Raw genomic sequence first — 16,006 nt, forward strand, 5'->3', positions numbered from 1 at the left:
GACAAAGAGTATGAAATAGGGGACCTAGTAATGTTATAGGTATCCCTTAAAAAGAATTGATGAGGGTTGGAAAGAAAGGAAAGTTTAAGTCCACGAATTGTTGGACCCTTGGATATATTAAGACGTATTGGGAAGTTAGCGTATGAGCTATCCCTACCCCCGAACATGTAGCAAGTCATAACGTGTTTCACGTATCAATGTTAAGGAAGTGTAATTCGGATGCCAGACAAATAGGGGCATATGAGCGCATAGGCATGCAACCAGACGTAACCGATATGGAGCAACCAGAAAGGGTTATAGATCGAAAAGGAACAAGTGCTTAGGAGAAGGGTTATCAAACTAGGCAGAGTTTGGTGGTAGGACCACAATGTGGGAAAATTTACTCGAGAGTTAGAAAGTGCAATGCTAAGAGAGTATCCCTATTCATTTTCTATCTGATTCGGGATGGAATCCTTTTAAGGAGGGGAGACTGTAATAACCCCAATTTTTGGAATTTTTGAAACCCTTATGAATAGTGTTATGCTGAATAAGAAAACTTTTCATGCCACACTATGTAGGGGTTCTTTTATTGATCTTCTGGGATATAATTAGTATTCTATGTGGTATATAAGTGTACGTAAAGATCATTAGAATCCCAATTTGAACCTTTTGATTTTTCCCGAGAATCCACCAGATACCGAAAGAATTGAGTATAAGGTAACATGATTGAAAGGATTTAAATTCAAGGATTATAAGAGAGGATCATAAAAGGAATATAATGTATTGAGAAAGGTTAAGGGAACCCAAATAATAAAATCCCGGGTATGATCCCTCAAACGATAAACGAGAACGAAAGTTAAGCGAACCGTATAACAGATCAGAGGTCATTAGGCAAGCAATTAAGAGTTAATCAAGGAGGTTAGGGATGATGATGTCATCAAACCAACAAGATGACATAGGAAAGGTGACATAAGCATGACATAAGGGAAGGAGGTGTGGTTGATTTATAACCACACAATTTTTTTTCATGGTTAAAAATGATTAAAGCAAAACAAAAGTCAACCAACCAAGGCAAATCAAAACAAATCACAAAAAAACACAAAACACTCCATTTTCTTCATCAAGCTCTCGGCTTTTCCATGGAAAAGCAAGGGAAATTTTTCAAAACTTAAGCTACACACCTTCATAATTCAAGAGGTTTGTTTCTTTAGCTCCTATAATTCATAACTTAGATGAGCCATAAGTTTAAGCTCAAGATTCCATGATTATCATAGCTAATCAATTCATCAAAGTTCTTGGTGAATAGTGTTTTTCAAGAACTTGAAATTTTGATCTTGTGATTTTGTTTAGATATAGCTTTGGTAAGGATTTTCAAGGGTGATTCCAAGCTCCCTAGTACTTTTACTCACTAAGGAAGGTATAATCTCATACCCTAGCCCTACTTTTGTATAAATTAGAGTTAGTATGTTTGGTATGGTTCATGAGAGGCATGGTTATTGTGTATTTAGAGATTGGTTGGTTTTGTGATGTGTTTGGAGTTGTAAATCTTGTTGATTAGTTAAAGAACTTAAGTAAAGCTTTTAGTTCATGTGGGGAATAAGTATAAATTGTTAATGTTGAGTTTTTGGGGCTGTTATGATGTAGTATGGATGGAGTTTTGATTGGTTTGTGATTGTGGATAAATTGTGGGTTGAATTGGAGTGTTTTAAATTTGGGTAATCACGTAAACATAGCCGTCGTAATGTCCGATTTACTTTAGGCTGTTTTTGTTCTTAACATTAGAACCCGTGAACTCACTGCTAGGTTTTGACCATTGCCATGATTGGATATTTCATGTTACGAGCTTCATTTTTTTATGTGGTTCGTTTGATTCCGATGTACGGTTTAGGAGAAACGGCCGTTTTAAGTAACGACGTTTCGCGAACGAACTATTACCCCTCGCCTTAATTTGAAATATAGGTTAAAGACCTTAAAGGACTAATTGGAGTATGAAACAATTATGTAAAGTGGATTAGGCAGTTGGTAAGGTACTCGCGAAAGAATCGCCTTAAAACCCTTAATGGTTAATTTATTAAAACTGGTGGAGCCGAGGGTACTCGAGCGACTTAAGTAAATCGTTAAGCGCGAAAGCGAGCGTTAGAGTCTAAATTGGTTAAAGTATAGATTTATAAGTGACTTTGGTTTAATTCCAACTTATATGTTGTTTATAGGTTACCAGACTCGTCCCAAGCCATTTGTAACCCCTAGTCGCTCAGGCAAGTTTTCTACCCGTATAACTGTTGTTGTGATGTATATGTGTATATGCATGATCTTGTGATAAATGCATATTTGTTATTAGTAAATTCTTGCGATATATTGTAGCATGTGATATGGTATATATGCATGCCGATTTCGTACTCTTGATTTATATATATGTTGGTTCAAATGCTTATTAGTTGCATAATACCTATGCTAGAGATAAGCGGTATCTGAGTATACCCTTAGTATAGGGGATCAAAAGGTGAACTTTTTCTAAAAACCGGGAGGCGAGGCTCCTGAGTATAATATATATATATATATATATATATAAATAGTTTTTAAAACTATTAATCGAATAAGGTTTATTCGATAACTTTATATTATTTAATGAATATTACTTGAATATTCATTCGAGGACTTATGACTCAGTTTATATTATTTAATGAATTTTATTTTGAATATTCATTCGGGGGCTTATGACTCCGTTACTTTATTAATGAATATTAATTTGAATATTCATTCGAGAACTTATGACTCCGTTTATTTTTATTAATGAATATTATTTTATTTGTTACGACCGGCATTTTATCTAATATTATTTGTGGATTGGGTATAATATTAAAGTCAAATGAAAATATATTCAATGATTGTACGCTAGTGTGAGTGAAAATTTCTGCATTATAAATTTGCTTTGTGTAGTATATGATTTTTCAAAGCAAGAGTTTATTTAATTTCTTTATTTTTGATTTATAAGGAATATTCTAAGCTTTGGAAAAATTTTCTTTTAAAAGGTATTTTGTTCATAAATTTTGAAAATGATTTTATAAAGTCTCTAAAAATCAAAGTTATTTTATGGTATAAATTTTATAATTTTTGAACTTGTATTTTATTTTATAAAAATAAATCTTTATAAATTTTATTTGTTATAATTAGCAAATTACATGGCTACCCTTGCATGCAAATACTCTTCCAATTCAACTAAGGGGCAAGGAAGACATTTCCAACCCCACTCACTTTCATTCTACTAACCAAATTACCACTTTACCCTTGCATGCAAATCTACCTAACTATATTGGAAGGTTACTCTTGTAAAATCTCAAATCCACTCACTTTTGGCCAAATAAAAACCAAACTAACATGATTATTACTCCACATTCACCCCACCATTTCTACACTCCTCCTTTCCTCCCCCTCCTCTCGGCTCTCCCCTCTCCTCTCGGCTTTTTGGCCGAAGCCATACCCCCCTCCCTTTTCTTCATTCTTCATTCAAGCTCCCACTTTGCAATCAAGTAAATGTTACTTCCTATATCTTGATCATACATAATTCAAAGAGTGATGAGTGAAAAGTTTAAGTTTAAAGGTTGCATGTAAGGGTTTTAGTGAAACTCAAAATACAACCTTGATTCTTGTGAGTTTAGGGTTGTTTTTGAGAGGACTACAAGGAATGGAGAAGTGCCAAATCTTGAGAGGGAAACTCTTGATGATTAAATGGCCATTCCCATCCATTTCATTTGGCCATGACCATATGGGAGCCGAATGAATGGTCCTTAAGACTATTATTGTTGCTTAAATCAATTTTTGCATGTTTATGTGATAATGACTTGAATTTTGTGGTGAAAATTTGATAAAACTCTTTGCATGCTAAGTGATCATCTAGGTATATCTTATGCTAGGCTTGCATGTCAATTTTATGATAGAACATATGTAGAACATGTGTTGTTTTGGATTGAAAAACCCGAAGGCATGCATGCATGTGGATTTCTCTTAGAATGTTGTAAGATTTTGATCATTTGGAAAAATTTTGTTAGTGAGCCTTAATTTCAGTAGAAATAATGTGTTAATATTGATTTATGCTTCTTATTGCATGGTAATAATTCATGGTTATCTTTTATAAAAATATATATCTTGTTGTTTCAAAAGCATGAAGATTTGTGATTTGTGAAGTGTAGTCTCTTTCGTTTTGCCATAATTGTACCTTAGGTAAGGATTATCTCACCAAGGTTATTTTGAGAATAAGGGAGTTAGTTCAGTAGAATACCATTTATAAGTCTTGGTTTAAGTATTGAGTCGTTGTTAGTTGAGTTTGTCAAGTCAAAACCTTGGAAAAAGAGAGTTATAGTTTTTGCAGAAAAATCAGTATTTAGAGTGAGTTTTGACCATGTCATTGGTGTGCACTTTGAGGCCCAAGCTACCAGAAGTTAGTATTGGGAGTATATAAAAGGTTTTAGGAGTTGGTTGGAGATTTGCATGTCATTTGATTAGGTGCACAAGTAGAATAACAAAACCTGTCCAGCAGGGGACAGTTTTGTTGCAACTTAGAAATAGGGAGATTTGACCATGTCATAGGTAGGCCCTCATTAGGCCCAATTGGGCCTTAGTTAGAGGGAGTGTCAGAGAAGTGTTTCCAACCATAGGTCATAGGATATGAGTTAGAACCATGTGTCACAAGTTAATTCAAGTCAGGGCATTTTCTGCCCAGAAAAACAGGGGAACCTTGGGCTTTTAGCTTAGGCCCAAGAAGGCCCAAGCCAGGCCCTTGAGCCACATCAAGTTTGTGAGATGCCCTTAGGTCAGGAGAGTCTTGTGTAAAATTTTTGAAGGAAAACTTGTAGTTTAAGAGTGTCTAATGTACTCAAGAAACCATAGTTGTCATTCTGAAATTTGCACCAGTGAGCACTTTCATTTATCACATAGTTTTAGAACACTTAGAAGTGAGTATTAGGTCGACCACCATAGTTGTAAGATAGTATAAAGTCAGTAGAGAAAAAGGCACAAGTGAGGGTCAATAGGTTTTGGATAATTTAGGAAAGGCACATCGAGTTAGGAAGCCAAAATTTGAAGATCTTGTCTAGTTTAGCGACCAAGTGACTTAAGTTGTGAGTCGAGATCATCCAAGCATAGTGTTGCATTATGGTGTTATTTGGTATTAATATACGATATGTGATTATGTGGCTACGTGTGTACATTTGAAATATAAAGGTGGATATAAATTAAGTGCATATAGGCCTAAGTGCCATCCGTGTTTAATTTCGGGTTGTAAATAGGTTGAGATGGTAAGAATATATTATAATGAGGATTATTATTACTTATGTAGGATCTCGAGACGAGGGAAAACTTGCCATAAAAGTCGAGTGAAGCTCCGGTTGCTCCTACCAGTCAGACCAGACCAGCCTATCTCAAGGCAAGTGATTCAACTTGACCTTCATATTTACTATAAACAGTTCATATTTATCGATGCAATTATCCTGAGTCTTTTTGATATGTTTAAATCAAGCGTATCTCTTGCTTATCTTTGAATTACATAGAGATGCCATGAACCCTCAAGTATGTATTGCAAGTAGTTCAAAAGTCTTTTCATGATAGTTAAATGCCATGATAAAATAAAGAGTTGTTATAATACTTGATTGATCCTCTTGATTAACATGATGATGATTCTTAAGTATTGATATCTCATCCTGATGCTTGAACCCCTATAGAACCTTACCTTGAACTTTGATAGTCAGAAACTTACCAACATGATTCCTCATTGACTGATACCCTCTTTCCTATCCTAAAGCTTGACAATTCTGATATATACATTCATCCTGAGCTAGAGATCATTACCTTAACACCCATAGTATTCGTGAAGCTTATCTTCTTAATGATCCAACACCTGTACCTTGACGAGAAACCATTGCTTTAAGCCCAGTTTGGCATTACCCCTTCATATTATCCATTAGTCTCACCATATTTTTCCTGTCCAAGTTCTGACATATGAAAACCTTTTGGTTACCCTAATAGAGTTAGTTTTGTGAATCATGGCCCTGAGATTTAGTACCATATTTCCCGTGTTTCGAGTTGATCTATATTCCCTTAATAAAAATGTGTACTGTTAAAAGAGATTTTGTTACAATTCGGCATCAGCTTTTGAAATAAATAAAATATGGGTTTTCAGTCCCAAAGGGGGGTAAATGTTTTCTTGAATAGTTGATCTGGACTGAGACGCGAGTCCTTTCCACACTTATATTAGGCTTAAAAGTTGCCTAGGGATTCCCGTTAATGTTTTAGAACCCAGCGAGGTTCGGGATTACTTCGCGGCTGATCACCGGCTGTAATCCGTAGCGTCATAAAATGATTTTGATTAAGACATGATTTTTAAAATTGTTTTGATACAAGCAAAATGATGCCATCTCACATAGTTTTATTTCTCGTTATCATTAGTTATGTCTCTCCATTGGCATTCTTAAAAGTATATCTCGATTTATGTTTTGTGTTATGTTGTTAGCACTTGTTGAGCATTTGGCTCACTTCTTGCTTTACCCTGATATTACAGCTAGCAGCTATGGTTAGATTCAAGCAGACTGCCCGTAAGACCTGTGATTCTGATGCTTATATTCGAGCTCAGGTAGAATAAGTATAATAGTTGTGTGAGGACTCGGTATTTGTAATCAGATGTAATAGTTGGTAGTGTTGGGCTGTTCCAAACCCTAAACTGTAAGATCTTGGATTTGGTTGTGTATTCTTCATTAAAATGATGTAATAGCTATATTTATTTTGCTGTTAAAGTTGGGGGTGTGACAATATTCATTCGAGGGCTTATGACTCCGCTTATTTTATTAAATAATATTCTTTATTTTGTTAAAGAATAAGGTGTCGATAATCAAACTTATTTTTTTGATTATTTAAATAAAGATAGTACTTTCGTATAAGCATATCTTTGGTTATTTAATACTCATTTCAAGTATAAGTTTTACAACTTCTACTTCAATTATTTGTATAAAGATTATTCTTTAAGGGAATATTATTTAAATGATAATATTCAGATATTTTCTAATATATCGGGACTGATTTACTTTATTAAATCAGCATTACTCCAAACATTCTTAAAAATGTTTTCGAGTCTTCAAAATGATTTTAAAAGTTAGAGCGGATCCCAAAACTCATTTTTATAGTTAAGATCTTCCTTTCGAAGGGGATTTAAATACTCGCTCAAAACTTGAGGGATCCGGCTCAGTGGTGTATTTTACATTCGCAACGAGGTTGCTGTTTTGATAAATGAATTGATTACTTACCCAACGTTCGGGAAGTAAGTCCATCTATTGAGTCGGCATAAGCAACATGGGCTCAGTGGGCGTCCATGAAAGTGTAAGTGGCTCAGTGGGAGTCCATCAAATGCGTAAGTGGCTGAGTGGCAGTCCAGCATAAGGTCCTATTGCGACCAGGGTGATGACCAGTGGGGAATTCGTCCATCTACTAGTAGAAAAGGTTACTTATTGGTATCTTTGCCTGATCAGCAAGATATCAGGTTTATGCCAAGGTTTTCTCCTTTCTAAATTCATTGGATATTGCAACTCTGTTTATTATTTTTATAACAGAGGTTTTAAAGGAGTGTATGAATGTATATATATAGGTGTATATATATATCGGGACTTAATGAAGTATCTCGTAACTTCATTATTTATAATGATATTTCAAGGATTGAATCTATTCAAGTCTTATCTTGTAGTCTCATCTATGTGATGAACTTTTGAAACTGATTATAACTTGAACGGTGGTAGTTCAAGTAGTATTCGGATATAAGTATATTGGAGTATCTTGTAACTTCATCTTTTAAACTTATATCTAGTAAATGATTATCTTGTGCATGTCAAAGATTTTCGAAAAAACGTTGAGACAAGGTTATATTATGAGATCACCTTACAACGATATTTTATACAGTTATAAATGGGAACTCTCTGTATATTATACATGTCATAGGATTTCAAAGATCATGAAAAGTATATATGCACATACATACTGAATATTTTGCGACTTGGTCGCGGTAAGATATCAAACTTGGTTCATTTCTTCTTGACCAAGACTTTCATGAGTACTATGAGAATGCTCATATATTGTAAATCATTATACATATTATTTTGGTGGGTTTGTTGCTCACCCTTTCTTTCTTCTTTCATCACACAACATCAGCTAGACAAGATGAACAAGACCAAGCTTCTAATTCGCAAGCGGTTAGAAAATGTTCCGCAGTTTTCTGGAAGCGTTGATGCCGCCGTAGTTGAGGTAGGAGCTACCAATAGGCTAGGTTTTTAACTATTGATGAACCAGACTTATGTATAATATGAATTGTAATAATGGCAAGGAATATGTAAATTATTCAGAAACCCCGGTGAAATGGTTTATAATTGTGGAATAAAATGACTTGTGATTATTTTTGGATATTCATCTCTGAGACTATAACTTGTGGTGTGTGTGTTTATTGTGGGGTCACAGTACAGAGTAGTTGATTGTTTATTAAGGGAAATGGAACTCGTGACAACCCGAATCCCAGACCTCGGATTTGGGGTGTTACACTTTCTTCCTTCCTCTAGTAGAATTTTATGCATGCAATATGAAGGGTTGATTCCCTTGATATCTGCTATAGTCCAGCCAATTTCCGATTTAAATTCTCTAAGAATTCTCAAAAGCTTCTCCTCGTCTCTACCTGAAAGGTCAGATGCTATAATCACAGACAAAGTAGATGCATCACCTAAAAATACATACCTCAAATGTTCAGGTAAAGGCTTAAGCTCAAGAGTAGGAGCTTCCTCAATAGATGGCTTGAGGTGCTTAGGATCTTTGTTTAACTCCTCCCCCAGAGATTCAAAGGCATATCAATCTTCCTCTTCCAGGGAGAAACATTCAGAAATTGCAACTGTTCATCCCCTTCATCATCTTCACAATCGGAATTCCTCAACAAGGCCTTCTCTAAGGCATCAGTCCTTAGCAATTGATCAAGTTCTGAAGTAACCACAGAATCAACCATGTAATAACCCCAAAAAAAAAAAAATTTCAACTTTTTGTAACCCTTGTGAATAGTGTTTTAGCTGAATGAGAAAACTTTTCGCGCCACACTATGTAGGGATTCTGTTATGGATATTCTGGGATTTTATTAGTACTCTATGAAGTATATAAGTGTATGTAAATATCGTCAGAATCCAATTCCGAACACTTTGGTTTTTCCCGGAAATCCACAAGATACGGAGAGAATTGAGTATAAAGTAACAGGATAAAAAGGATTTAAATTAAAGGATTATAATAGAGGATCATAAAAAGGAATATAATGTATTGAGAAAGGTTAAGGGAACCTAAGTAATAAGATCCCGGGTATGATCCTTCAAACGATAAACGAGAACGAAAATTAAGCGAACCGCATAACAGATCAGCGGTCATTAGGCAAACGATTAGGAAGTTAATCAAAAGGGATTAGTAGGAATGATGTCATCCCACCAATAGAAAGAAGACAAGGAAGGAAGGATGACATCATGTGGATGAGGTAAGCATGACATGGAAGAAGGGAGGTGTGGTTGATTAAGGACCACACAAATTCAAGGGCAAGGTGGTAATTTGCTAAATCAAATACAAAACCAAGTCAACCAACTAGCAAATCATTTCATCAAAATCAAAAAATCAACCAAGGCCTTGTTCTTCATTGTTTGCTCTCGGCTTTCTTCTTTTTGCAAGGCTTAGAATTTCCAAAATCAAGATCCAAGCATCCTTAATTGGTAAGAAAATTCCCTAACCATCCTTATGCTTAGTTATGGCTATATCATGAGTTTAAGCCATTAATTCTTTCTCTAGCTTCTCCATTTAAGCATTGAAGAAGACAATGAATAGTGTTTTCAAGTTTTTTTACTTGAACTTTTTCTTGTTTTCTTGAAGATCCAAGCTTTCCTAAGGCTTCTCCAAGCTTCTTAAGGCTTCCTAGCTCAACCCACCACTTCAAGGAAGGTATACCATTTTCAAACCCTAGGTTCTTATATGTTATAAGGTGATTTTGATGAGTAGGATGTTATTGTAGTTGTTGTTATGATTAGAGTTTGAGATTTGGTATGGTAGTGAAATGAAATGGTAATTTTGTGGTTTTGATTTAAAGAAACTTAAGAATGATTAAAGTAAAGTTTAAGCATATGTATGAATGATTAAATTGAATTGGTTGGGGTTGTTATGATGTGATAAGGATGGGTGTTTGTTGTGTGTTGGATTTGAGGATGGTTTGTGTTGATTGTGGATGGTTTAAAAAATGGGAAATCGCGTAAACATAGCCGTCGTAACGTCCGATTTTCTTTGGACTGTTTTTGTGCATAGCATTAGGACCCGAGAACCCCCTGCTAGATTGTGACCACTGCCTTGATTAGATAGCTCATGTTACGAGCTTCGTTTTGATATGTAGTTCGTTCGATTCCGATTTACGGTTTGGGAGAAACGACCGTTTCAAGTAACGGCGTTTCGCGAACGAAACTTTTTCCCTCGCCTTACTTTGGAATATAGGTTAAAGACCAAAAAGGGTTAATTAATGTGTGAAACATTTATGGTAAGTGCGTTAGGCAGTTGGTAAGTCATTCGCAAAGGAATCGCTTTAAAACTCGTAAAGGTTAAGTTATTAAAAATGGTGGAGCCGAGGGTACCCGAGTGACTTAAGCGAATCGGTGAGCGTAAAACTAGCATTAGAGTCTAAGTTAGTTAAAGCATAGATTTACAAGTGATTTTGGTTTAATTCCAACTTACTTGTTGTTTATAGGTTATCAGACTCGCCCCGAGCCTTTCTCACCCCCAAGTCGCTCAGGCAAGTATTCTACCCGTTATACTGTTGTTGTGATGAATATATGTATATGCATTATCTTGCGATAGATGCATGTTGGTTAATTAGCAAATTTTTGCGATATATTGTAGCATGTGATATGGTATATATGCATGCCCGTTTTATATTCTTGAAATATACATCTGTTGGTTATTTGATAATACCTATGCTAGAGGATAGTTGTATCTTGCATATACCCTTAGTATAGGGACCCAAAGGTGAAAATATTTTCAAAAACCGGGAGTCGAGGATCCCGAGTAGATTTTATATGGATATGGATATATATATATATATATATATATATATATATTTATATATATATATATGGTTATAGTTTTCCAAACTATTAATCGAATAAGGTTTAGTCGATAACTTTATTTTATTATTGAATATTATCTTGAATATTCATTCGAGGACTTATGACTCCTTTATTTTATTTAATGAATATTATTTATAATATTCATTCGAGGTATTATGACTCAGCTTATTTTATTTATTGAATATTATTTGAATATTCATTTGAGGATCTATGACTCCGATTATTTGCTAAGGTATATTCTTTATTTTATTAAAGAATAAAGTGTTAATAATCAAACTTATTTTCGATTATTCAAATAAAGATAATACTTTCATATAAGTATATCTTTGGTTATTTAATGTTTATTTCAAGTATAAGTTTTAAAACTTCTACTTCAATTATTTTTATAAAAGATTATTCTTTATGGGAATATTATTTAAATAATAATATTCAGTCATTTTCTAAATATTCTGGGGACTGATTTACTTCATTAAATCAGCCTTACTCCAAACACTCTTTAAAGTGTTTTCGAGTCTTCAAAATGATTTTTAAAAGTTAGAGCGGATCCCAAAACTCATTTTTATATTTAAGATCTCCCTTTTAAAGGGGATTTAAATACTCGTTCAAAACCTGGGGAATCCGGCTTTGTGGTGTATTTTATATTCGCAACAAGGTTGCAGATTTGGTAAATGAATTGATTACTTGCCCAACGTTCGGGAAGTAAGCCCCTCTCATTGAGTCGGCATAAGCGACAGGCCGAGGTACGGTCTATTATTGTGTAAGTGGCTCAGTGGGAGTCCATCAAATGCATAGGTGGCTGAGTGGCAGTCCAGCATGGGTCTTAATTATGACTCGGGGTGATGACCAGTGGGGAATTCGTCCATCTACTAGTAGAAAAGGTTACTTATTGGTATCTGTGCCTGATCAGCAAGATATCGGGTTTATGCCAAATGTTTTCTTTTCCTTTCCAAAAATTCATTGGATGTTTCGAACTCTGTTCATACTTCACATAACAGAGGTTCCAGGAAATGTTTTCGGGATATATATATATGTGGATATATATATATATCAGGACTAAATAAAGTATCTCATAACTTTTTCATTCAATAATATTTCAAAGATTGAATCTATTCAAGTCTTAACTTGTGGCCTCATCTATGGGATGTTTTTCTTAAAACTTATAATACTTTGAACAGTGGTAGTTCAAGTCGCTTTATAAGATATAAGTGTGGTGAAGTATTGGTAACTTCATTCCTTGTTTTTACTTATATCTAGCAAGTAATTATCTTGCATATGATAGAGATGCTATCAAGTATCCCTTTAGATACTTATATTATTGATATCACTGTATATATTATCTTGCGAGCTGTAAGGCTCACTCTTGCTTTATTTCTTCATCACACAACAACAGTTAGGAGAGATGGCCAGACTCCAGCAGACCCAGCGCAAGCGCGTGGGAAGCGTCCCGCGTCTTCCCGCTGATATTGTAGCTGCTATAGCTGCAGAGGTAGATCCATTGCAGTTTAGACCATCTACTTTTGAGAATCCAATTATGTATAATTATAACTTGTGGCAGATAATGGCAATTAACTGTAAATTATCAAGTAATCATTTTGGGTTGTAATAATTTTAAACTGTGGATTCAAAGACTTGTACTTATTTCAATTTCATCTCTGAGACTATAACGAGTTGTGGTGTGTGTTAGTGTGGGGTCACAGCATGAGGGTATTTATTATTAATTAAGTAAAGTGATATTGTGGAAAGAAAGACCGTGACAACCCGGATCCCCGACCCCGGATCTGGGGGTGTTACAGAAATGGTATCAGAGCTAAGCGTTATAAACCTCAGAGATGATGCGACGATATAATAACAAACTCACAAAGATAATAAGAACTCTTGCCAAGTTCATGGTCGGACTACTTAAAGTAGTGCTGACAGTTAAAACCCTTACGGGAACCCTTATAAGTATCATGATAGTAACTTAGCTCGTTTAATGTGTAGGCGCCTGAGATGGAGGACCCTGAGATGTACGAGCGTGAGCATGATGAGGCATTGTTAGATGTTGAGGATCAGGAGGAGCCTGAGATGGAGGAGGATGAGGAGGACCCCTCAGAGGAGTCAGAGACAGAGGTTATTGTTATTCCAGATGAGGAGGACCCGGATGAGGTCCCAGTAGCTGAGGAGCGTGTTGGATCTATGGTAGTGTATGATGGTATCCCTTTACCCACACTTCCGGTGGTCAGAGCCCCTACCCCTCCACCACCATCTTGGATTCCTGATGATGACAGCTCAGAGACCCATACTTCCGAGCCTAGGCAGACCGAGGAGGCACCCTCAGCGGCTCCGGATTCACCACCTCTTGACCCTGCCCAGAGGCAGTCTTCGTTAGCTCATGGATATGTTCAGGATGTTTTGAGGACCCGAGTGGCTGTTGCCGAGGCCCGACTGGATGAGGCCAGGAGGGAGTTGGATGCAGAGAGGGCGGGTAGGCGTACCCGAGCTTATGAGACCAGGGCTTCTATACCCCGATCCTTGAGGAGGGAGCTTACGGGGATAGAGCTCACGTCCCGAGCGAGACTCAGATCTCTCCAGGGGGACAGGCATGGTAGGATCTCCAGGCGGCAGGCCGACTATATCTTCCGTCGTGCGATGGAAAGGGTTTGGGAGCTGACCCGCTCCGGTGTGTGATTCAGGATTGCTGATGGAATAGTCTAGTTGTCTAGTTAGCCGAGGCCTTAGTAAGAGCCAATTTTCCGGGATAGTTGACTTGTATATAGCATCCCTTTTTCTGACTAGACAGATAGACTCTTGTGTATCACTTTTGGGACAGATGACTGTAGCACTGTTGTACTTTTGACCAGATCAAACTATGTATTCTCGCAGTATGTATATATTTGTTTCCTTTCAGTTCAGTTCCGTAGTGACGTGATCACTGTTTTATTATTATTATTACTGCACTTCGTATTAGAACTCTCTTAAAATAATAGAACTGCGTTATACGTTCTCCCCATTATAAGAGCTGTGCAAGGCATAATGTTGTATATGATTGTGACCTAACGTTGAATTTTCCCAATAATTGTTTTTATTATTATCAGAATCATGCCGCCAAGAAAGATTGGGACTAGGGCGAACCCTGGGTCTGAGGACCAGGGAAGCCATAATCAGGACAATAGAAACCAAGAACACAGTGAAGAGGAAGATGAGGATTATGTGGAACAGGATGACTCCCTGTATGAAGAAGAAGAGGAAACGTATGATGTTGAGGGATTCGAGATAGAGGCTGAAGAAGGAGAAACCGAGGTTGAGCAACCAGTACCAAACCCAGACATGGATCCCATGAGCCAGTTCATGCAACTCCTAAGACAGAATTTGGAACGCCAACCCAACCCACCCCCTCAAGGAAGTAACAATGCAGTGGCAAACTCTTTCAGGGCTTTTAAGTCCCTTAAGCCCCCTGAGTTCCACGGATCAGCCGACCCAGTTGAGGCAAGGGCATGGTTAAAGGAAATGGATAAATCTTTTGAGATTTTGAGTATCGATGAGGCCCAGAAAACTGTATTTGCTACCTACCTTCTGAAAGGAGAAGCTAACTACTGGTGGGAGGCCAAGAAAAACATGGAGACAGATGCTATAATAACCTGGGAGAGATTTAGTCAGTTGTTTCTAGGGAAGTATTTCCCGAGGTTTATGGAAAACCAGATGGAGCTCAAGTTCTTGGAGCTAAAACAGAATAACTTGTCTGTAGCAGAGTACGAAGCGAAATTTACTGAGTTATCAAGGTTTGTGCCGGAGTTTGTGAGCACCGAGGAAAAGAAAGCTAGGAGGTTTCAGCAGGGACTGAAACCATGGATTCAGAATAGGGTAGCAATCCTTGAGCTTACGGACTATGCCACTCTGGTGCAAAAGGCAACGATTGTAGAAGTTGGAAGTGAACAGATGCAGAAGGAAAGAGAGGAGAAAGGGATAAAGAGGAAAAGTATGAGCATGGGTGGAGGTTCCGCAGGAAGGAGCTTCCCAACTAGATTTAATCGAGGAGCAGTGTCCCTACCAGGAAGGAACACTGGGTTTAAGCGGCCAATGAGTGTGAGTGTGAGCCAGGGCGGCCAGAAGTCAAGAATGTCCTATCCCAACCAATCTCGACCCCCATTGCCAGCCTGTAATATATGTGGAAGGAATCACACTGGGGAGTGTAAAGAAAGGCCAGTAACCTGTTTTAAGTGCGGTCGGGAAGGCCACTATTCGACTAGGTGCCCATCATCAACCCCTGCCGTTGTTCCAACCACCAATTGTCATCAGTGTGGACGCCAGGGTCATTGGAAGAAGGATTGCCCAATGAACAAACCAGCAGCTTCGGGAGCAAGCAGGGCTGCTTCTAATAAGCCACCTACTGCGAGGACTTTCAACATGACAGTCCAGGATGCTATGAAAGATTCAGATGTGATAGCAGGTACCCTTTCTCTAAATTCAGTCAGTGCAAATGTTTTATTTGATTCGGGAGCAACTAAATCTTTTATATCAAAGGACTTTGCGCGTAAGTTAAGACTTAAGGCTAAACCCTTGATAGAACCCTTACAAGTAGAAATAGCCAATCATGAAATTATTCCTGTTAACCAGATTCACCCCGCCTGCGAGATAGGCATAGGGGAGCAATCTTTCAGTGTCGATCTGATTCCTTTTAAATTAGGGGAGTTTGATGTGATTTTGGGAATGGACTGGCTATCTAGCAACAATGCTCAGATAGACTGTAAAGGGAAGAAAGTTAAGTTAAATATCCCCGGGAAGAAAGAAGTTATATTTAGAGGAAAGAGGCAGACGCAGAAATTTTTGACTATGGCTCAGGCCAAAAGGATGCTACGAAAAGGAAGTGAGGCCTACCTAGCCTATGTGGTGGACAC

General features: G+C 37.1%; 1 protein-coding gene across 1 annotated transcript in view; it reads left to right on the forward strand.

Moving 5' to 3' along the window:
* Positions 1 to 12,520: 12,520 nt before the first annotated feature.
* Positions 12,521 to 16,006, forward strand: part of LOC141679956 (uncharacterized) — a 49,948-nt gene continuing 46,462 nt past the window's right edge. The window contains exons 1-2 of the mRNA XM_074486310.1: positions 12,521 to 12,618; positions 13,113 to 13,596. Coding sequence (XP_074342411.1) covers positions 12,532 to 12,618; positions 13,113 to 13,596 — 571 coding nt within the window. The 5' untranslated portion in view covers positions 12,521 to 12,531. The remainder of the gene's footprint in view (positions 12,619 to 13,112; positions 13,597 to 16,006) is intronic.

Source organism: Apium graveolens, chromosome 8, assembly GCF_009905375.1.
Source record: "Apium graveolens cultivar Ventura chromosome 8, ASM990537v1, whole genome shotgun sequence".
NCBI lineage: Eukaryota > Viridiplantae > Streptophyta > Magnoliopsida > Apiales > Apiaceae > Apium > Apium graveolens.